This window comes from Etheostoma spectabile, chromosome 11 (genome assembly GCF_008692095.1).
Source record: "Etheostoma spectabile isolate EspeVRDwgs_2016 chromosome 11, UIUC_Espe_1.0, whole genome shotgun sequence".
Classification (NCBI taxonomy): Eukaryota; Metazoa; Chordata; class Actinopteri; order Perciformes; family Percidae; genus Etheostoma; species Etheostoma spectabile.
Window position 1 is genome coordinate 2,345,257 of NC_045743.1, and position 24,212 is coordinate 2,369,468.

Consider the following 24,212-nt stretch of genomic DNA (forward strand, 5'->3'; position numbering starts at 1 on the left):
CCTGTTTGTAACATGTAATCACATTAATGTAATTACAAAAAACAAAACAGTCTTAAATCTCTTTGTGAAACTGGGGCCGGGCAACTGCAACCACAACAGACAACTGCACGCTCTACTACACATGAAGAACCAAGCAGACAACAGAACCTAAAGTTACAGTAAATTGGATTTGTATTAACTCATGTTTATGATTTCGTATTAGTTGGTTTCAGAGAAAAACAGAAAACCTCTAAAAGAAAAAGTAAGGGATAAAACTTTAAAAAAGGTTTAATTTGCAGAACTAAAAGCGGACAAGAGAAACAATTGTATGTGTGTTAGAAACAGACAAACACACACTGTGCTGAGATGATAAGCAGCAGTGTGTGGGTAATTACAGCAGTCACGCTATATCTATAATGAGAGGAATGTCAGACAGACAGGAGGTCTCGACCAATCGCATCCTTTATTTTCTCAATTTTATTATTATTTTATCAAATATTCAGTTTCTCCCAGGAATATTCTAGAAGTTCTCTGCATGTAAAGATCCCAATGTTCATTTAGCTGAAGATATTCCTGGAAAACGTCAGACTTTCATATATATCGCACAAAAGATAATCACATTTAAGAGTGAGCAAATAAAGAAAGAAGCAGCAGTGTTGTAGCGTTTGTATCAGAGAGACTATCCATAGCAGGCACATTTCCATCTGCACTTTATCAAGGTGGAAAAGTTGGAAAACTGAGTAGGGCTGCACAATATAGGTGGAACGTATACATCCAAAAGTTGTTTTAGTTTGTTTAGTCCACTACCGTACACAGTATACACAAAAGTTTGGGGTCACTTAGAAATTTCCAATGCACTCCATTAAAGACAGAACACCAGCTGATGTCAGTTGCATTGTTTTTTTAACCAGGGCAGAAGTTTTCAGATTACTTTATGTGCTTACATAATTGTAAAAGGGTTCTCTAATGTTTTTATAGTTAGTTTTTTTTTTTTTTATTATTATATCAGATTAGTAAACAGAATGGGCCCTTAGAGCAGTGGATGGATGGTTGCTGATAATGGGCGATGTATTGCATTAAAGATCAGCCCCCCACTCAGATCAGCTGGTACTCTGTCTATAACGGAGTGGAATGGAAATTTGTAAGTGACCCCAAAGTTTTGACCGGTAGTGTACATTGTTTTTTATCGTCATCGCGATATCAACTTGCATAATAAACGCAACGCTAAAGGCTGCAGCGTATCGCAATAGACACTCAGAAGTTTTTTTTGATAGTTGAAAGAAAATATCAATAGAAAACTACAATTTAAAATGTGTGTCTTTTACATTCAATTCAAATTTATAATTTCTTCAATAAAATAATGTTGGAAATAATTTCCTAAATCAAAAAGCAATGTGTATTTTAGCAGAGTAATGAAAGCAGCAGAAATGCCGAACTGAGTATACTTTAATATCTGTTTAAATATCGCAAGTAACATCTTTATCGCGGTATTCAACAACGTTATCATTCATGGTCCTCAGAGGATAAATCTTCCTGACTGCAGTGATCCCCTGACTTTTCAAAGCACCAGCATGAAGCTCATATTTGTGTTCTTTTATTTTAAAAAAAACCAATACAAATATATTGGTTTATGACCAAACACCATCAAACCTAATGCCATTCCCAACAGCCTCAGCTATTTACTGCTAATTAGTAAATGTTAGCATGCAATTCAACCTTGTTGTGAAAAGGGTATAAGATGTTAAATATTGTAAGCAGTATTCTCTGCTTAGTATCAGTAGAAATGTACTGATTGACTGTTCCAATAAACTGGAATAACACAACCACAAAGTAGAAAAAATCCCCAAGAATGTTTTTTGTGATGTGGATATAATTATAATCAACCTCTGATAAACAGCTGATAATATGTGTGACAGTGACAGTTTTCACATTGTGAGCTGAGAGTCTACAACCTCAGTTCAAGGATCGAGTCCAGGTCACAATCTGCGGGTCATGTAATCTCTACCACCCCCCCAAAAAAATCAAAAAAACAAACTCACATATAACTGACACAAAAACAACACTTGCATTAAAAACCAAAGTGGCTAAATGTGGAGCTCAAACACAAATTGACGGAAGACGGATTTCCTACCTCGACTCAGGAAACTACTCCACATCATCGACAGGGAGACAGCTGTCTCACCTCCTCCTCCTCTTCCTCCTCCCTCTCCCCTCTATCATCTGCTTCCCCAATAACAAAAAGCAAAGAAGAAGAAACCCAAACTAAACAGCAGAGAATCGCCACATGACTGTCTGTCTGTGTGAACGCTTGTGTGGATAGAGGATGGCGACCGACACACCGAGAGAGAGATACAGAGTGTACAGTGTATTTGAATCACTGAGGTGATGCTATTTAGGGTGAGCGGTGATGACAGCCACTCCGTCTCAATGGAACTCCCTTTTTCCCTGTCTCTCTATCTCTGTGTTGCTCACGCTCTATCAGCCAGTTCATGGCATCGTGATTCAAAGCAGAGGAGGATACAAGCTATCAGTTATTTCATTCGCAAGAACAAAATGCAGAATGAATATGTACAAGAATGAAAGGAAACAGACGAAAACAACAATAAAAAAACAACAACAAATAATTGAACAAAGGAATCAAGAAGGAACAACAGCCGGGTGTTAAAAGAGAAAGAGAAAAAAATCTGCAAATGTAGAAGAGAGAAAGACAAAAATAAGCATGCAAGTAAACTGCTAAATGATTCAAAACAAGAAAACAAGACTGGAAAACAAAAGTAATTCTCCACCAGTCATCTACAAGTCCTTCTCTTTCTCTAGAGCCAAGGGTTCACCAGTCCGACCAGTAGAGTGTCTACTTATCCAACCAGTCCTTACTATCTTTTCTATGTTTCATACCGTACCAACAACTTGTCTCCTGGCAGTACCAGTTTTAATCTTAACTTGTCCTACGAGAACTCTAGTTCTGTTAGCCCGGGTTTTTCTATACCTCATAGACACATAATATATTACACGTTGTTGTCTACTGGTCGGCGGTCACAGATGTGGGTCATGTTTGCAGCATCACAGGTTCAAATCTGGTCACATACAGTACTCCCATGCAACCTACACACACACACCTTCCCCCCCCCTCCCCCTTCTGAGGCTACCGCCACCACAGTACAGCACTATGAGAGTGTGAATCTGTCAGCAAGGTCTATTCATACACCGCTGAATACATCAACGCAAAACCACACATCAACACCTGCCCAATCTCTCCATTTCACAAACAACAATATGTGTCTATTAATAACATATAGTTGTCATTATGTACAAGGGATTAGCAGGACAATGTGTTGACCTTGATTAGCCCAGGAGAGCTAATTAGAGCTAGTCCACACACACACACACACACGCACGCACGCACGCACGCACGCACGCACGCACGCCGCACGCACACACACACACACTTTCACATGAAAACCAAATAAAGGAAGAGGTGAACTGCTGTGGACATTTCCACTGTGCTATAGAAACCAATCAGGAGCACTGAGGTTTTCATTAAAAGGAAACCTTAGTATAACTACATTTTACTCTGTGAAAAAATAAACTTCAGTACCCTCCCCAAAATGTTTCACACATTATATTCTTATTCATTATTGCTGGGGTACAATACCTTAGACATTCAAAGCACATTAGTCGTTTTGTCTTCAGTATATAAGCAACAACTCTGCACACACCAAATACTGAAAACTAAGTGAGGAGAGTAGCTTTAAATTGTGAACGTCATTAGTCGCATGGGAGTTACTCTGTTTATTTGTACTGATGTGGATCATGGGAATTCACTTCTTTCATTAGTGATTGTGTGGGTATGAGTGTGTATGAGTGATAATGCTGCCTCATAGTGGTCACTAATTGCCACTGAGGGGAAAACACAACTATGAGTGTATTCAATTAGAGCACGTACTCTATATAGAGCATATCCTTACTTACTAGTATAAATGTAAATAGTTCTTTCAACTTCTCAGACTTAGAAAAATGATGCAAGTAATTCTGGTTCATCTCCTACTGCCTGGCTAGATGTCTGTAATTTTGTATTTTTACCATGCGTTTTTTAAAATTTCACCACAATACATGTGTTTGGCAGTGGTGGAAATGAACAGGGATTGTGGGTAGTGTAGTACTTTTCCATGACATCGCAAATAAAATATATTTTTCTTCAAAAGAGATTGACTTCATAAGGACTTGTGGCTTCTACAGAAGCATAAACCATCGTATCACAATCTCCTAACGTGGGATAAGACTACTGGATGGTAAAGCCATTATGGAAATATAACCCATCCATCCATCTTTGTCCGCTTATCCAGGTATCGGGTTGCAGGGGGAGCAGCTCTAGCAGGGGACCCCAAACTTCCCTTTCCCGAGCCACATTGACTAACTCCGACTGGGGGATCCCGTGGCATTCCCAGGCCATGATGGAGATATAGTCCCTCTACCTAGTCTTGGTTCTTCCCCGAGGCCTCCTCCCAGCTGGATATGCCTGGACCACCTCCCTAGGGAGGCGCCCAGGAGGCATCCTTACCAAATGCCCGAACCACCTTAACTGGCTCTTTTCGACACGAAGGATCAGTGGCTCTGCTCTGAGCTCCTCACGAATGACTGAGCTTCTCACCCTATCTCTAAGGGAGACGACAGCCACCCTTCTAAGGAAACCCATTTTGGCCGCTTGTACACTGGATCTCGTTGCTTTGGTCATGACCCAGCCTTCATGACCATAGGTGAGGGTAGGAACAAACACTGACCGGTAGATCGAGAGCTTTGCCTTCTGGCTCAGCTCTCCTTTTCGTCACAACGGTGCGATTCTCTGACCAATCTCCCGCTCCATTGTCCCCTGACTCACGAACAAGACCTCAATGTATTTTACCTCCTTCACTTAGGGTAAGGACTCATTCCCTACCTAAAGAAGGTACTCCATCAGTTTCCTGCTGAGAACCATGGCCTCAGATTTAGAGGTGCTGATCCTCATCATAGACGTTTCACACTTGGCTGCGAACCGATCCAGTGAGTGCTGAACGTCACAGACCGATGACGCCATCAGGACCACATCGTCTGCAAAAAGCAGCGATGAGATCCTGAGCCCACTAAACTGCAACCCCTCCCCACCCTGACTAAATACTACAAACAGGATTGGTGACAAAGCACGGACCTGGCAGGTGGCACACACCCTCTGGTCCCCCTTTTTGAAGAGGGGAACCACTAACATGGTGTTTGTGATGGACAATCCATGACTAGCACAGAAGTCCAACAACAGACAACCACTCTGGTTTAGATCAGGGAGGCCGTTCCTCCCACTCACGCTCTCCATGTATCTCCATCATTGCCCACGTGTGCGCTGAAGTCCCCCAGCAGAACTACAGTGGAGCCCCATTCAGGACTCCATTCAAGGTCTCCAAGAAGGCCGAGTACTCCAAGCCCTTGTTTGGTGCATATGCACAAATAACAGCTAGATATATAATCAAAATCCTTATGCAAAATACGAATGTGATTTTCATATCCGGGACCACACTGTTGCGCTCTATTGAGTTTTATCTTTTTATGCTACTTCATACGTCTACTCCTGTTCTGCCATCAGCAGTTGGTTTCAGTTGAACATTTTGTTGCTAGTAGTTGAGTTTCATAACTTAATTTAACTGACATTGTTTTGTCATATCTATGACCAAGAAATATATGGAGAAACTACTACTACTCCTCAAATGCCCTTTTTGCAACATTATTTGTTTGTACTCTTTTTATACAGCTATTTAGTGATTGTTGATTTTTTAATAACATTTTTCTGCGTTCAGTTTGCTGCTAACTAAGCTAGCCATTAAACTAGCTAATCTGTGGTTGTAAATGTGCTGTTAACGCAATATTCTAAGTATAGCCCTAATTTAAAAAGTCACAGAATGATTTACGGTAGGTAGACGGCTACAGTGCACACATTCTAAGGGGTTACAGATTTAGTTGTAACACCGGAAAAGCCTGTGTTAGTGTATCAAGCCAGGTAAAAGGTAGCCAGAGATTTCTTTATATAGGCCTAATTGTTTTCTAATTTTACTTTAGAATTTATCTGATCCGTTCCTTTAATAAAAAATAAAATCATACAAGCTCATCAGATGTTGGAAAATGGTGGGAGTAGGTACTTGTTCTAGCTCCATTGATGTATAATTTTAGCCTTTCAGTAGTGCCAGTGCGCATGTTGTTTAAGAAGACATAATAATCCATACAAAATAACTGATTCTAGCTGTTTCATGTGAAGATCATTGATAGATGAACACACAGATCTTGTCGACTGTAAGTCTGTTTGTATTGGCTGTGATTCCATCTGACCTGACTGCTGATAGGCTGCTCAGCCAGGTCACACACACACACACACACACACACACACACACACACACACACACACACACACACACACACAAATGCAGACAGCTTGGCCTGGAGGAGCTGAGTTCAGGCCAAAGAGCTTTTCATGGTCGGGCAAGCATCCTGTAATGGACAGCGAGAGAGAGAGAGAGAGAGAGAGAGAGAAATACAACACACACACACACATACAAAATGTACTACAGTATATGATTAATATAAATCAATCTACATGTTGTGTTAATATCTGCATGTGTTTGTGTGAGAGACAGAGACAGAGAGAGAAAAAGAGAGCGAGAGCGAGAGAGAGAGAGAGATAGGAGAGAGAGATTTAATCTTTAATCAGTGTTATTGTAGCCTGTACACTGATATGGACACATAGTATGTAATTACAGCTGCTGCACACAGACACCTATCGCTAGTGTGTGTGTGTGTGTGTGTGTGTGTGTGTGTGTGTGTGTGTGTGCGTGCGTGCGTGTGTGTGTGTGTGTGTGTGTGTGTGTGACTGTCTTTTTCAGTTTCTTGTCTCTCCTGACATCATTATCCAATTTACTGTAATTAGGTGTGTGTGTGTCTGTATGTTTGTTTGTTTTTATGTCCTATTCTTTCCTCTTGTTTATGTTGATTTTGGAACTTAGTATTTTTAATTTTACTATATTATACAAGTGATGTTGTTGTTTTATAATCTAACCTGGAAGTCAGCTTCACTCAGGGCTTAAATGACTTAAATGGCATTGTGTGTTTGAACAAGAAAATAAGGCCAACAAACTGGAATATTGTAGTATACAGTGATTTACATACATATTTCATCACAGCAGATTTTTGTGGAGACAGACAGATAAAAGGACTAATACCAAATATAATGTAAGGATAAGAATCAATACAAGCGATGTCTTTGATAAATTTAGTCTGTGTGGTTTCAGAGCAGTGGTATGTCCCAGTTTAATAACCTGCTGCAATCTGCTCCACTTCTCAACTCCTTTGCATCTCACAGCACATCCCCAGTCTGTTGACCAATAGTTTGACTTTAAAAACTGGATCTGAAATGCTGCAGGAAGAAACTGTTTCAGTCACAGCTGATTAAAGACCCAAACTCAGTCAGTCAACGTAAAGTACTTCAACTGTAATTTCAGCAGCAGAGGGCGCTGGAAGTACTTAGAAGCTTTCAGCAATAATGAAATTAAGTGTGGAGCATTTTATAAGACTGACACTTTGGACATAAAATATGAGATCTAATACAAAAACACACACTCTCGTATCATTGCTCAATAGCCACTGATATCTAGTACTATCTTTATGTTAAAGGAATAGACATTATAGGAAAAAACACTTTCACATGGGCCTTCTTGCCCAGATTTAGAGTAAATACAGACATGTCATGTTTGTGCATATGAAGAAACAACCAGCAGCCAGTTTAGCAGTAACTTAGCTTAGTATAAATACTGGAAGCAGAGGGAAACAGCTAGCCTGACTCTGTCCAAAGGTAACAAAATCCACAGATTGATTCATATCCACAGATCCACAGATTGTCAGTCTGGTTCAGCTAACATGGGGGAACTTTAGCCACTGTGAAAGCATGACAAAAGGATTCAACTCATCAACATGACTGACAGGTGTTTGGGTGGAGCTAACAATACCCACAAAGAGGTTAAGTATGATAATGCACTAATGATCTGACTTAATGCATTGCAGGGTCAGTGTATTCTTTCAGTGGTCAATCTCAGAGCTCTGTCTCTCTTTCTCTCTCTCTTTCTCCATCTCTCTTGCTCTCGCTCACTCTCTCTCTCTCTCTCTCTCTCTCTCTCTCTCTCTCTCTCTCTCTTGCTCTCGCTCTAACCTCTCCCAGAGGGCAGCAGCAGCTGTTTATGATGGATGAGTCAAAGTCACTGTCACTCAGCAGACAGACATTTAGACTTCACAAATGGATGTCCTGTTTAGCACTTAATGTCTGTAGGTTACGGTGAGAACTTGCATATATTTCTGTGATGTTGTTTGGACTATTCATTTCCTCTCAAGCCTGCAGCTGTAGTCTTTGTGGTGCGTTCAAGTTCAACTTTTAATGTTTGATTAATTCGTCATTGTCAGCGCAGTACACCAGTAGTAGAAGAAGTATTAGTAGCACTGGTCCTACCTGCCGTGCTGGATGAAGCGCTAAGGCTTGGACTAAGGCCTGGGGTCGGAGTGAGTCCTGCAGGCTGGGAGCTGAGCCCTGCAGCCTGGGGAAGAGACCTAGACTGAACCCCTGTTGAAACCAAACACATCAAGATCCATTAGAACATCTTGCTAAAGCTACCGCTACTACTACTACTACAGCTCCTGCTGCTTCTGTGACTACTACTGCAGTTACCTTGCTACAACGAATGCAGCTTAAACTATGTGACGACTGCTACAGCTACTACTAGTCTACTACTACTTCTACTACTACTAAAACTACTACCGCTGCTTAGACTTCTGCTACCCAACCCATAACGTGACATAAATCTTCAGGCTCAGGTCAGATTTGATTATTTTCAAAATGGAATTCATTTCACTTGTTACCACTGCATTGCAAGAAAATAGGCATTGCCGAGTAGGAAGAGGGAGTGAGGTGTAGTGAAGCTCGTGCGTTGTGTTAGCCAAGCAAGCTAACAAATAGCAGTGGTTAAAATAAACCAAACATTTAGCTTCAGGTCTTGAGTCGGTTCACAAATTTGACAGTAGAGGGTCAGCAGTTATTTTAATATTTTTTTATTTTTGCCTTATAAGATGATTGTTATAAACTACAAATGCAAATACTACTGCTTGTCGTACTGTACCTGTTGACTGTTGTCCTGTCTCTCTAGCCTGGAGCTGTCTCACTCTCCGGAGGTGAGACCTGCCATTGTAGTGCAGCTGGGCCTGAGCAGCAGAGGTCAGCTGCAGGTTACACACCTCACAAAGCGAATAGGCCCCACCCTGACCTGGGAGAAAACAACAAGGGTGTGTCAGACTGTAGAAGAAAACAACAAGGATGGGTCAGATTGTAGAAGAAAACTACAAGGTTGAGTCAGACTGTTAGAAAAAACAACAAGGAAGAGCCAGACTGTAGGAGAAAACAACAAAGAAGAGTCAGACTTAGGAGAAAACAACAAAGAAGAGTCAGACTTAGGAGAAAACAACAAAGAAGAGTCAGACTTAGGAGAAAACTACAAGGATGAGCCAGACTGTAGGAGAAAGCAAGAAAGAATGAATTGGAATGACAGGAGATAATAGAGAGCGTTGGTGCTGGAACATGTCACTCACCTGGGGATGGAGTCTGCTGGACAGAGAGACTGATGGTTGCAGGTGTTGGAGGGTCCATCAACTCCTGACACATCCCTCCGAAGGCAAAGATCTGCCCCCTCTTCAGGAGCTGAGAGGGGCTGAGAGGAGTCTTCATCCCTAAGGGAGAAGAAGAGAAACAGACACACATGACGATGAGTGATATTCCTAAATATCCATTTATACCAGATACAATCAATATCTAATACCCCCCACATCCTCATTTAAAAGATACATATTTCACAGTTACAACAATTGATTTCAATGAAATGAATTATAATAAGAATTAGCATGAGAGCTTTTTCTCTTTTCACTTTAATGAAATAAATGAAGTACAATCCAGCAAACCAAATGCCAGCAGGGGAGTAAACTGCAAAGTACAGAAGAAAACAGAAAGAAGCTCAGAGACCTAATTATAAGTGACTATTGCCAGCATGTAACCGGATGGCTGGAGGGTTACCTTGCCAGCTACGATGGCGTGGCTCTGGCACTTTCTGTTGTGACCAGGCCTGAAGAATGACAAGCTACTATAGTCCGCAGCTAAAAACAGTTCATTCAAAATAGTACGACAAGGTCTAAAACACAATGACACTTCAAAAACACCATATCTTTTCGTAAAAGGAATCAGTTTACTGAAAAAACTACATTACACCAAAATCCGCTCCAGATGTCTAACAATGGTGATCCAACGCAGCAGCAATGCATACAGAGCCAACGTAAAGGTGACAGTTAACATCCACAAGAACAAGCTATGACCCTTAAAAGGAGATACTCACTGAGGGACAGACAGGTGGACAGACAGGAGTGAGGCCTGAATGACACCGGATGCAGAGTGTGAAGCATAAATGCTCACAGGGAGAGTGATGAAGTAATGAGTAAGAGGAGAGAGGAAGGATGACATATGTGTGTGTGTCCAGTGTGTGTGTGTGTGTGTGTATGTGTGTGTGTGTGTGTGTGTGTGTGTGTAGGTCAGTCCATGACTGTGTCCATCTGTTGTCCCGTCAGCTCTGCCAAGTCCCATGACCTCTGACAGGCCCAACACACACAACACACACACACACACACACACACACACACACACACACACACACACACACACACACACACACACACACACACAATAATTTTTTTCATATTCAGTTATCTTTATTGTCACAACGTACATACATTACTACTGTATTCAAATTATCTTTAGGGATTAAGATCAGATTTAGTCAACTCATTAAGGCTGTAATTGCACATCATTGACTAATGGCACAAAAAAAATGTTTACAACATGATAATGATAATGTGTATTTTTTATAGAGTGGTATATCAGCTGCTGGTACCCACAAGGTCTGCACTGGACATGAATTCAAGGTCTCTGGTATCAACATAAACACACCAGCTGGACCAGCTAAGAATTTAAGCCCAAATTCATGTTTTTGTTCCATATAAACAAAATTGACTTCCAATCAAAAAGCAACTCCTGCTATTCCATGACCATGGATTAGCCATTAGGATGTACTGAGTACCGGACAACAGCTAGAAAAGTTCGAAAAGTTGACAGCTTGAAACGGCATTAAACTCTCCTGGTTGAATCATCAGTACTAAAGAATAACCGCTGCATTTGGAAATATATGGTTCCTTGATTAAAAAAATAATCTGTGTAAAAATAATAAGTGTACATAAAAACAAAAGGTTAAACAACTTTGACTCCCAAGGTGCAGTTTGTCAAGAAATATTCAATCAAAGAGCTTAAAAATCAGTTATATGCACTGTTAATGGTGTTTGGGGGCTAAAGATTATAGAGAAAACTGTAGGTTCTGCTAATCAAATGAATTTACGTTTGGATTCTGGGTCAATTTTAGATGCAATCAGTAAATATGGTGCTGTGTTTTGAATCGCGACTCTGATTCACACCTCTGACTGGTTTCTTCATAGCAACAGTGGCCGAGGATCATGGGTATTGTAGAATTACGATAGATACAATAGAGCTTTCTGCCATGCCAAAGTGATGGACAAAACAGGCGAAACAAAGAAACAAAGAATTAATTAAAACTGGTGGCAGAACATAGAGCTATAGGGTGGTTACATTATGCGAGAGAGTCATGTATTTCTATGGTAGGTAACATTGAGGATACTGTTAAAATGATGCGTAAAAACCAATGCTACTTGCAAGGCTAAATATACTTTGTGTTGACAAGACAGAAGTAATTGGCTGATATGATGCATCTGTGTTTCTTTCCTCTTCAAACACTTCCAATTATTTAAGCACTGAGCTGAGTACATCATAGCTTTCAGAAAAGTTGGTATTTCTGTTACTCCAATTAACACGGCAAACATTTATGATGTTGTTTTTTGCATTATTTGCCTTGTTACAAATATCACTCCCATTTAATGTATGGAGCATTGTGTCATTTTATTTGAATGTGAAAATCAATTTGTGCAATTTAAAGTGCCCTCCCAAATTCATAAAAATGGTGTCCGTGTCCACTACTTTCTGCTAATAATCCCGCAATGCAATGCAGCCATCACTTGTCAGTGATCATGCAAATGACGATGAATAATAAGTGCATGAATCTCTGTTTAGTGTTTACAATTGAGTAAAATATTTATTATAAAATGAGTAATGAATGAGGGAACAAGGGAGAGATTTTGGACACCGGCAGTTTGATTTTGAATAAGTATTTTAGTTTTTTTACCTGGAAGTTTTGGCTCATGGTTCTGTAATATTTAGAGTTATTTCACATTGTAAAGGATTTAGATGAGATAAATCTATAGCAAACCTACTACACTGCAGACTCCGCTGGTTTCACACTTCCTCTCTCTCTCTCTTCCAGCTGGTTGTTGGTACTCAACTTTATGTTCTGCTGACAGCTGGTTAATCTGCCACTGTGGTGATGAATTAGCTACAAAATGTGCGCACGCACGCACACACGCACGCACGCACACATGCATGCCCCCACTCACACACACACAGACACAGACACACACACACACACACACGCACCACACACACACACACACACACACACACACACACACACACACACACACACACACACACAGCCAGTTGATGCTGACATCAGCTTTAGCAGGGAAGGATTAAATATATCTGCTCTATTGAGCTGGGAATTACAAACCATATACACACCCAGGTAGATACATACACACTCATACTGTAAAGTAAGATGCTGAAAAAAGAAAAAGCAAGTCAGTGAACTGAAGATTTTGCACTAATATGATATGAAATATGTGTATTTACCTTTTCTGTGTGTGTGTGTGCATGTGCATGTGTGTGTGTGTGTGAGATTATAACCCCCACAGCTGGCCTCTGATTACTGACTGCCTGGTCAGCCTGGATTAGACACACACACACACACACACACACAACACACACACACACACACACACACACACAACAATGTGATTGCAAGGAAAAGCAGAAATATTTATTTCTGCGCCAGTGCGTCACAATAACCAGAATTTCTTCTTCTTCCTATTCAGACTTTAAAGAGACTCAATAGAGAGCAAAGAAACATTTCACTGAGTTTTTGTCTCATCTCCACATGTTTACATAGTGAAATATGATTATATCATACATTCACTCGACAAGAAACAGCACTGTGCTATACTGTTTGTGGTGATAGAACGCATGTGATTTGTACCGATGTTCTTTAAAACACCCTCTTTTGAGATCAATAAGGGAGAACCAAAAGGTTCTTTGCAGGTTCCTTTACTATTTAGACTCTACACAAACACTATTATGACTTTCAAAAGATTGATAGAATCTATCTGCAGATTATAAAGTCTTATATGCATTTGGCTCCTTTTCAACTCAAGATTGCAATCTGACTTTGACGTTTTAGGACATAATCTCACGTCTAGCTGTTTCCCTGCTCCCAGTGCTTATGCTTAACTAAACTAACCATCCCTGAACCTTCAGATATAAGAGTGGAATCAATCTTCTAATCATTTTCACTCTCAGCTAGAGAGTGAAAATAAGATAAATTTACGAAAATGTACTATTAAGGTGTTTTGAAAGGTGACTGTAAATGCAAATAAAATATCTCCTACTCCCAATGATGCACAATTAAGACATGTTTTAGAAACAACTAATTTGTAAAATTATATTTTTTACTTTTAGTAACTGATTAAGAATTTATCTACCTCAAGAACCAAAAGAAATCCTCTTATAGTGTCAGGAACTAACAGGACAACTGCAGTGTGTGTTATTGTTCAGTGGGGTATGAAAGCTTTTATAAGCCAGAGTTATGTTCTGAAATCACTACGTAGTCATGGAGATACAAGGTTTACGCCATCAGATTTCTTATGTATTCTTATCTCGTTTCTAATGTCAGCAAGTGGACAAACGAGGGGCTCATCAGATTGGTCGAAAGCTCTGAATACTGCTGGTGTAAAAGATAAAGAGATGGAGATATTGAAGAGGTCACTAATGCATGTCCCTGTTCCCTGAAAGGGACTATACGACACACACACACACACACACACACACACACACACTAACCTGAGGCAGACAGGACAAAGAAACTAATGGAGATGTGAAAAGACAGAGAAAGAGGTCTTAGAGTGGCTGTCTCCCACCCTGAGGCCAGTAGCTGGCAATGACAGTGGTCAAAGACACACATACACACACATATACACACACATATACACACACACACACACAGCAAACAAAGCAGTAGCTGGCAGCGGCAGAGATGCTACTAGATACAGTTTGATGTGTGTATGTTTGCCCCTGCAGGACTCTGAGATCAAACTATCAGAAGAAACTGGTAAAAACTCAAAACACTGCTTTAGAAACAACATGATTTTTTTTAGATAAAAATAAATAAAATTTCCATATTTCTCACACAGTAACCCTTCTGAGAACCAGCGATAGAAATCCAGGTCAAATAAAATCGAATGCATTAATATCTGATCATGCTTTGTATCCTTTTCAAGACCTCCACTCAGGCAGAGCTTCCTCCCAGGCTGTGTTTGACCTCCGACAGGTTCCACAAGTTCAAATCTCAGCAAACCATTTCTAACCTCAAAACCTCAAACTGGAGCAGCTCTGACCTGAAACCGCAAACTGAACACTAGATGTAGGAAGCCTGTTGGGAGGAACTAGCTGACAGGCTGAATTCAGGGCAAAATACTTTTACATAAGTTTTATTTTTCTTAGCTCGCTCTTCACACAACAACTCACATTTTCCTTACAAAACAAAACTGCTTTAAGGTTGTTCTAACCTAAATTTACAGTTTGCATGTCTTAGAAAACTGGGATTACAGTAGCCGGGTCTACTCCAACAACAAAAAAACTATTATGTATTGACATGTTGTTGGTGTGATGGGACAAATTATGATACAGACAATAGGATGGACAAAGTTTAATATTGATGTATTCTGCTAATTTGTAAAATGCAGATGGTGTCATGAGAGCTCAGCACACTTGAAAACATTGTCAGCAATTTGACAACCTATATGTAGGATGACAAAAAGTATCCCACAAACATGCTGACAACTCAACAGAAGTGCTGGATTTTGGCATGGTGCAGTGGTGCAGTCTACGTGATTCGCAGTACCCACTACGAAAGCGCCAGGATTTCCATAAACCCACTTAAAAATGTGCAATGGCATGTAACAACGTACTTTCCATTATAATTTTCATATAATTTGAATTATCTGTGTATTTAAAATGCTCTTAAGAAGGCTCTGTGACAAAACACGTAAGCATATTTCTATTGTGTTGTGAGCCAAATAATTACTTTGTCATCCTAGACTTTAACTCTCAGATGTGCTGCCTTTTTACTTTTTTGGGCTGCAATGGGTATTGCAATGTCCAGAACCATCTCTTGACGCACACTGGCTCACAAAGCATCACTGAAAAGAAGACATTTTGAAAGTGTAGAAAAGCCATATTAGTAAATTATTTTGCACCGTTCATGAGTGCAGTGAGCCAACAGGAAGTAAGCCAGCAGAGAAGTCTCTAACATGAATGTTCTACTGGCCCAAAAAACATAAAAGCTCAAGGAAGCCTGGAAAACCTTTTGGGCATATGTGCCCAATGAGCAACTTTCATGGAGGTAAATGGGGCGCAATCTGGGCATCATATGTTTCAGTCTACAGAAACTATTACTTAATTTTTGTGGTCTTAAATTTTGCTTTTACTTGCGTGATTGTATTTTTAGTTGTTTAATGAGCATTGTTGAAGGTGCCTGTGCCCTTTAAACGTAGGCTACATGTTCCACTAAAACAAGATCCTTCTCAAGACTATTTTTGCAGAGGCGTCGTTGCTCTGTGCGGTGCTTAGCGCCGCCCAGGACGATTGTGATTGCTTTAAAGAAAAGTCAATAAACCAGAGCAGGTTTTTCTCCCATCCTGGAGTGCTGTATGGACTAGCCAGACCATGCTGGTCTGGGTCAAGGTCTGGCAATGCAAGACTAGTACGTGACTAGTCTTTATCCACAATGTTCCACTTCTGGGATTGTTCCATTGCCGTATAGGAAATTCCGCCAGATGTCACTTTTGATGGACAGATGTCCAGCACCTTCAACTGTGTTAGAATTTTAAACTCTGGTGGATTTATGAGGACTATGGTTAACCGCTCCTCAGATATCTGCAAAACAACCTTTAAACGTACACATGTTCCACTAAGACAAGTTTCTTCCCGAGGCTATTTGCAGTGGAACCAGGGCTTGGTCCAGCGCTTAGCACCGTCCAAGACAAATGTGATTACTTTTAATCCAATAAACCAGAGCACTTTATTTCTATCATCCCGGGATGCTGTGTGGACTAGCCAGGCCCTTTCTGCGGAGGAAGGTCTGGTAATACAAGACTATAAATGACTAATAAAGACCTTGAAACTTAAAACGGGAAAGTCTGATCTCCCCTGACTTCCTCAGAGAGTTACATTTCGCTGCATGTGTGTTGTCAATCTGGGGAATGAGTTTCTCATCGAAAACATCTCTGCTTCTTGTATTATGAATTCTTTAACCGCAGAGTCAGTGTATCTGGAAATTAAGCCAAACATCACTCTTCTGTTTTCTAACTCTGCCTTTCTCGCCAGACACATAAACTGCTCTCTTATAAAGAGTATCATATATAAAACTAAACAAGCTTCACAGTGACACCACCATCAGTCTGAGGAGATCACATTCAGACTGCAGTGAATCTGAACACCTGCAGGAGGCCGTAACCTGAAGACACTCTGAGGACACATAAGGTGCTTTCCATTCAGCTAATTATGCTTCCTCCCTTCTCAAGACAGCGACCCGGAAATCAATCGAGGTTCTCCATCATTGAAGACGTTCCAAAACCTAAAATGTGTCTCGGAGCCACAGATGTGTCCTAAAATTACATTTCTACCGGTTGGCTTTGATTGGTTTGTGTTCAGTGATTGACCGGCGGGCCGAGGTGCTATGGAAACAGCATTAACTGTAATAATAATTTAATTGCATCATTGCATTACTGTAGGTTGGACAATCTACCTGTGGAATAATTACACCAATGGCGGATAGATTCATGTTTATTCATAAAACAAATAAATGAATACATATGTGTTTAATCAAATCTTAAATCTTTGTATTTTTCTTTTTCTTCACTAGCAAATTTTCTTTTCTTTTTTTCCTGTGCCAAGTGCATCTTGGCTCATTAAGGAAAATGAGGTAGCCAAATGTTTGTCACAGCTGCAAAGTTGTGGTCATTATTAATCCAATATTATTCTAAAATGAATTGGAATTTCTTTACCTACATCAGTTACATTACATGACACTTTGGAGCACGAGTCATTAGTCGTTAAGTGTTCTTTAAAACTATTACTCAATTATTTTTTGCACATTATAGGACAGTTAAGATGGCATCTGTCATGAATATTCCTTAAAATGACTGTAAGGGGGTGCTAAAACACGAGGTAAAGACACGAATGAGGGAATTGAGAAGCATGTTGGCCAAATGGAAAAGCACCCAGTCAGACAGGTTGAAAGGTTTGTAGACAGTCCAGTTCTCCGTCTGTCTGTTTTCTAGTTGTCATGGAAGTGCTGTGTAGTAACACCACAACTGTGATGCCACTGTGGTCTGTCCACAGGGAAACTATGACACACTAATGCACCCTAATGCGTACTAATGCACACTAATGCACGCATGCACGCACACACACACACACAAACCGTCCACATCCTCACTTTCCTGTCCAGGTGGTTTCTAAAAGTACTCTGTCCAGCATTTAAAAAAAGGTAAAAGTAAAACAAGCGGAAAACTCTTCTTCTTCCTCTTCGTCACAGTGAGCACGTTCATAAACCCCTCCTTCAAGTCAGCAGAGGGGTTGGATTACACGCTCTTTAAATCTCAGCAGGTTTCAAGTTTTAATACTTAAAATATCATGAAATAATGTTTTGGTCTGCATTTTTTTAACAATAGCCATTCAATGTATTTACATTCAGTAATTACCTGCTTGTACAGTAGTTTCCATTGGTGGTGGTTAAATCCGCCATTCCTTCGTTGGATTCAGCCATTCAACCTATGCTTTGAGGTCAATATCGAAATTGTAGAGTTTAAAAAATACATAAAAAAATATAAATGATGGAATGTGTTTGTTATTGATGATCCAGTGTGTTGCTCTCAGTGTGAATCGCAACAGTTTAGGGATTTAATTTTGAAGCACACTCAATGAGTGATGTAGAGTGTGTTTGTGTGACTAATCCTCTCTTATATACAACTGACATCATGTTGGTTTACATACCGCAGGAGGGATTACACACACACACACACACACACACACAGAAAGAGAGAGAGCGGGAGGTACAGTGACGTTAGTCAGTCCAACCTTCACTTCAGGACACTGTGACTTCTGTTCTTTCTTTATATAGCTGCTCTGCTCCATCAGGACCTGACACTACAACCGTTCAAGGAGAAACTCTAAAAGCTTTCACACTAAAATCCAGCACTGAACTGGTAGCGCTAACAAAAAGTGCAGACCTGAGGGGCCCAGTCACCTGACACACCACTCAGCTAATAAACCACCTTGCTATCCAACAACTGCCACTGAACTCAATGACAGAAGAAATATAACTGTGGCGTTGGTGTTTCAGAGTAGATTCATCACATTTATCAGCATTAACGGAAACATTGATAGATGTAGATTCTGCATATTACAATTTGGTAATGTTAAGATCACAGCCGAAAATACAGCAGCAGCAGCGCCATTGTAGATTAGTTTTTGTTTAGGTTTGATCTCTTAAAGGACAATTCCAGCCAATTTTTACGTTAGACTTAGACTTAGACTTCTCTTTATTGATCCTTTGGGATGACTCCCGCAGGAAATTGAAAGTTCCAGCAGCAGTTTTTAGCAAGAACAAAGAAATAAAAAATAGATAAAAAGACAGTATAAAGACAACAAAATCAACAAAATCCCAATAAAAATTATAACAACTATAAGAACATTTGTCAAATAAACAAAGAAGAGACCATAAATTATTATTAAAGTGTCAGTGTTTAGTCCAGTGTTAAAAATGATTATAAATGATTATAAATTGACCAGGTGTGAATTTAAGTCCAGGTGTGCATGTATGTATGTATGTATGTATGTATGTATGTATGTATGTATGTATGTATGTATGTATGTGTGTATGTATGTATGTATGTATATATGTATGTATGTATGTATGTATATATGTATGTATGTATGTATTGTCCTCTCTGCCCTATTTCCTCCTGCCCCCTAGTGAGGAGTTGTATAGTTTATTATAGTTAATCTTGATTGCTATAAATATAAGCACTTTCGACTGAAAAAAACACAAACTTGAATCAGTACTTACAAACTTGAGCTGTTGCAGCTACGTGTACAAGCTTCCACTCAGCTAAAACGGCAGTTGTTGGGGCAAGTTTTAGAGTGCCTTTGTGCCTTTTAACATGTGAGGTGAGTAGGAGGCTTGGACCAACCGGCATCCTTGCTTCTTGGAGCGATCTGCACACCGTTTAACTTTTCCTGCTACACCGGGACTTCAGTGCGAGACCACAGCTAGCCTTCAGTAATGCTATCACTGTGCAAGCCACAGACATCATTTGGCTTGTTTGCATGTAGCATTTGTGTGTGTGTGTGTGTGTGTGTGTGTGTGTGTGTGTGTGTGTGTGTGTGTGTGTGTGTGTGTGTGTGTGTGTGTAAGGAAACTACGACACAAATCAACACTGCCAAGCCTCATACTCACCAACACCAGCTCAGTCACACACAAATGGATGAGCTACAAATACACATAAAACTGCTGCGTGACTAATATTACAGAAACATAACTGAACACACAACAGCTAGCAGCTAGCAGGGTGCGCTAGCTACCAGCAAGATAGAGACAGGGTAGGTGCCTTTTAACAATGTTTGAGTTGAAAATGCATACTGTTGTCACGTTAGGGCCCTGTTCATGTTGCACAAACATTTTAATTGAATTTCGTGTATGTTAAGAAACACAAAGGCACTGCTGTTTTAGCTCAGTGGACGCTCGTAGACATAGCTGCAAATACTCCGTGTTGCCTTTACCGATTTGGCTCATTTTTTTCTATTGACTGCACTTGCATATTTACAGCAATCAAGATTAACATAAAAATTGGCCGGAATTCTCCTTTAAAAACTTTCATCCATTGTTGTTTGTCTTAAAGGAATAGTTTGACATTTTGTGAAATTCTCTCATTTGTTATGAGAACGTGTGTGTATATATATATATATTATATATATTATATATATATATATGAAGCTGCAGCCAGGAGCTGGTTACCTTAGCGTATAAAGACTAGAAAGAGGGGAAACAGCTAGCCTGGCTCTCTCCAAAGGTAACAAAATCCACAAGCATCCACCATCTCAAGCACCTCTATAGCTCAAAGGTCCCATGACATGGTGCTCTTTGGATGTGTTTACTGTACATAGATCTTACTGGTCCCTTAATATCATATCTGAATTCTCTTTCCCAAAATTCAGCGTTGGTGCAGAATAACAGCCACTAGAGCCAGCCCCACAATGAGCTTTTCCTTAGTATGTGTCATTTCTGCCATGGGACCTTTAATAAATAACACATTATATCTAATTTTATCTGTACAAATCAACCAACAAAGAGTCCTAGAAGCAACTGCACTCATAAAAATAAATTATATCATTATATTATAAATTATCAAGAAATAACCTCTTAGAGGTGTTGGTAGGTGATATTTGTAACCTTTGGACAGAGCTAAACTAGGCTTTATTCCTGTTTCCAGTATTTATGCTTAACTAAGCTAACTGGCTGCTAACCGTAGCTTCATACTCAGTGTCTTGTTGCAATTATGCAAAATAATGTGAAATAATTTGGGATAAGTGAACATTTGTAACTGATCCTGATTCCTGCCTAAACAGGAAGCTGCAGAGCCACAGAGATAAACCAGATGTTGCTCTATTACAGACTGTCAGGGATTAACACACACACACTGCATGTAGGTTACCCTGCAGGCTGTGCAGGAGTTTCTGGGACCTGATTGGTTGAGCCAGAAGGGAATTGTGGGATTGGGATTATAATCCACTGATAAATATGTGTGTGTGTGTGTGTGTGTGTGTGTGTGTGTGTGTGTGTGTGTGTGTGTGTGTGTGTGTGTGTGTGTTGTGTGTGTGTGTGTGTGTGTGTGTGTGTGTGTTGTTGCTCAGTTAGTATAATCTGTGGTTTTATAATGAAGATTACCACTCGCACCCTTCTGAACATCCATCCCAGTTGTCTGACTTTGCCCCCCTCGCTGCTGAAATGTATCAGCAAAACACTAACCTTTGACCTCCTTGTGACTCAATATGTGTGTGTGTGTGTGTGTGTGTGTGTGTGTGTGTGTGGTGTGTGTGTGTGTGTGTGTGTGTGTGTGTGTGTGTGTGTGTGTGTGTGCATGCAGAAGATACACACTTTGAGCATGGAAGTACATTTGGAAGTACACTCCGAGGCCTTCCCAGGCCAGGGTACAGATGTAATCTCTCAAACTCCTCAGGATGACTGAGCTTCTTACCCTATCTCTAAGGGAGACGCTAGCCACCCTCCTAAAGAAACCCATTTTGGCCGCTTGTACCCTGGATCTCATGACCCAGCCTTCATGACCATAGATGAGGGTAGGAATGAAAATTGACCGGTAGATCGAGAGCTTTGCCTTCTGGCTCAGCTCTCTTTTCGTCACATTGCTTCAATAAAGTGAATGTAATACCGACCCCCGCTGCATCTATATGCCAACAAGTCTCCCGCTCCATTGACCCCTCACTCGCAAACAAGACCCACAGGTACTTGAACTCCTGCCCAGAGTAGGCACTCCATCGCTTTCCTGCTGAGAACCAGCCTCAGATTAAGAGGTGATTTAGAGAAGAGCCGGTCCGTTGTTCCACCACCAGGACGGACTCTTGTGTTCCTCTTTATTTCCAGCACCTTGGAGTAGACTTTACCAGGGAGGCTGACAAGTGATAACCCTGTAATTGGCACACACCCTCTGGTCCCCCAATTTGAACAGGGGAACCACCACCCCGGTCTGCCACTGCACTGTCCCAAACTTCCACACAATGTCGTGGAGGCGTGTCATCCAGGACAGCCCCTCCACACCCAGAGCTTTCAGCATTTCTGGATTCTGATTTGGTCTATATTCTTCCAAACAATCACACTCAAGACCTGAGTACTACAAACTGTACTTCAGCACTGCAAACGTACAGTACAACACAGTGAGTATCTGCCTTTTTTACTGTAGTGCGTTTAGATTTAAAGCTGCTGCTGGAAAACATTAATAATAATAATAATAATATTAATAATAATAATACATTTATTTTATAGCACTTTTCTAAACACTCAAAGACACTTTACAGTTTTGGTTTACAAAACAAACAAAAGGCATGTAGACATGACAGACAAAAAAGAAAAGGAAGACACACAGGTGCACAGGTAAAGCAGGAGAGGTCGGCAAAGAAAAAGAGGGAAAAACTGTGAAAGTCTGTCAACAGGAAAAAGCAAGTTCGAAGAGTTGAGTTTTGAGGGTCTGTGTGAAGGATGGTAGGGGGCTTGACTGTTTGATGTGGTTGGGGAAGGCGTGCCAATGGGTGGGTGCAGCAGCTGAGAAGGATTAACCCGGCCCAAAAGACGAGAAGAAGGCAATGACATCACTTCCTTCTCAACATGCTTACTCATCAAACATTCAACACCTGTTCCACTCAACTAATGGAAGAAGAAACATGAGACACACACACAGAAACACACACCTTGGTGGGCAGGTGATTTAAGCATTCGTTTCTACTCTAAAAGGTTTTTTAGTTTTTTTTTAGAGGAGTATGTAGGGGTAAAGGTGTGTCTCAGTTTCTTTATATCGCCTTCACATTAAGGACACTGTGACTTTACATGAACAAATAAATCAATAAATGATGTAATCATAACAGCTCTTCACCCATGCCCTCCCACATCTAGACAGCAGAACACGTGTGTAAGGATGCTGTTTGTGATTTTAGCTTAGCGTTTAAAACAATAATCCCCCACAAACTGGTCCAAAGAGTGACCAGGGCTGGGACAGATCACTGTGCTCATGGACACTAAGCAACGGACCCCAAAATGTCAGGATTCGAGGTACCTCCTCAACTCTCACAGGAGCACCACAGAGGTGTGTCCTTAGCCTCCTCTTCTACTTATTCTTCACACAATTGTTCCCCTATTCATCCCTTCAACACTCACTTATCTTATATCTTCTCATTTAACCAAAAGACAACAAGAGAGAAGAAATGTTGCCACTTTTGTTTTGTTTCACTGTGTATGGAGATATTTAAAACAGGAAACAACCTGGACGAGGTTTGTCTGTCTGTCTATATGTCTATATGTCTATCTATATGTATGTCTAAGAGGTGAAACTCCTTACAACTTCCTGCAGCCTCACAACTAATGACACAGTGTGTACGTGTGTGTCAGTGTGACCTTCACAACCTCAGTGTGTGTGTGTGTGTGTGTGTGTGTGTGTGTGTGTGTGTGTGTGTGTGTGTGTGTGCGCGCGCGCGCGCGCGCGTGTAATACCTCAGAGAAACGAGTTGCAAGGAAACACTTCATCACTGCCGTCCTATTTACACACACACTTTCTCGCGCACGCACGCAAACACACTCATTCCCTCTTTTAATGCCCAATTTCCTAACCTCTCTCCTGGGCCACTAATTGCATTTTTGATGATAATCATTCAATCACATTTCATTACTGTCATCACTTCCTCTTCATCACATGACGGGAAATTAATTAAACTTCCTTACACAACACAGGGTGCAGGTGCAGAAACACACATACACACAGGTAGCTTCATAAATCACAGCAGACAGAATGGGAGTAATGAGGTGGCTAGCTGTTAGCGCTCTGGGAAGGAGCACACGCACAGTACTCCACATACTGCAATACTCTCAGTATTACTGTTACAGTGACAGGAAAATCTAATCTCTGAGGGAACACAGCAGTTGCACAACACAAGTAGTGTGTGTTCAGTGTCATCAACAACAAAACTACTAGACAAGCACAAAACGTATTGGAGCAGTGATTGGTCTGGAGTCATGATTTCACAGAAACACTGATTTATGAGTTCAGAGTTTTAAAAGGAT

The 24,212-nt window shown here is 40.6% G+C and overlaps 1 protein-coding gene and 1 long non-coding RNA gene across 7 annotated transcripts in view; one reads left to right on the forward strand and one right to left on the reverse strand.

Moving 5' to 3' along the window:
- The window catches only part of znf385b (zinc finger protein 385B), a 56,672-nt gene that overhangs the window by 28,188 nt on the left and 4,272 nt on the right, over nt 1-24,212 (reverse strand). For 3 of the 6 annotated variants that reach the window (XM_032529892.1, XM_032529889.1, XM_032529888.1), the window contains exons 1-4: nt 10,413-10,657; nt 9,619-9,756; nt 9,153-9,296; nt 8,489-8,602 (exon numbers count right to left, since the gene is read on the reverse strand). In XM_032529892.1, coding sequence (XP_032385783.1) covers nt 8,489-8,602; nt 9,153-9,296; nt 9,619-9,756; nt 10,413-10,479 — 463 coding nt within the window. In that variant the 5' untranslated portion in view covers nt 10,480-10,657. Of the gene's footprint in view, nt 1-2,110; nt 2,553-8,488; nt 8,603-9,152; nt 9,297-9,618; nt 9,757-10,412; nt 10,658-24,212 lie in introns of those variants that run through there. The other 3 variants (XM_032529890.1, XM_032529893.1, XM_032529894.1) reach the window with 3 other exon arrangements.
- Nucleotides 854-24,212, forward strand: LOC116698119 (uncharacterized). Its single transcript, XR_004334123.1, has 3 exons — nt 854-960; nt 5,294-5,296; nt 24,201-24,212. It is a non-coding gene; the product is annotated as an uncharacterized LOC116698119 (long non-coding RNA).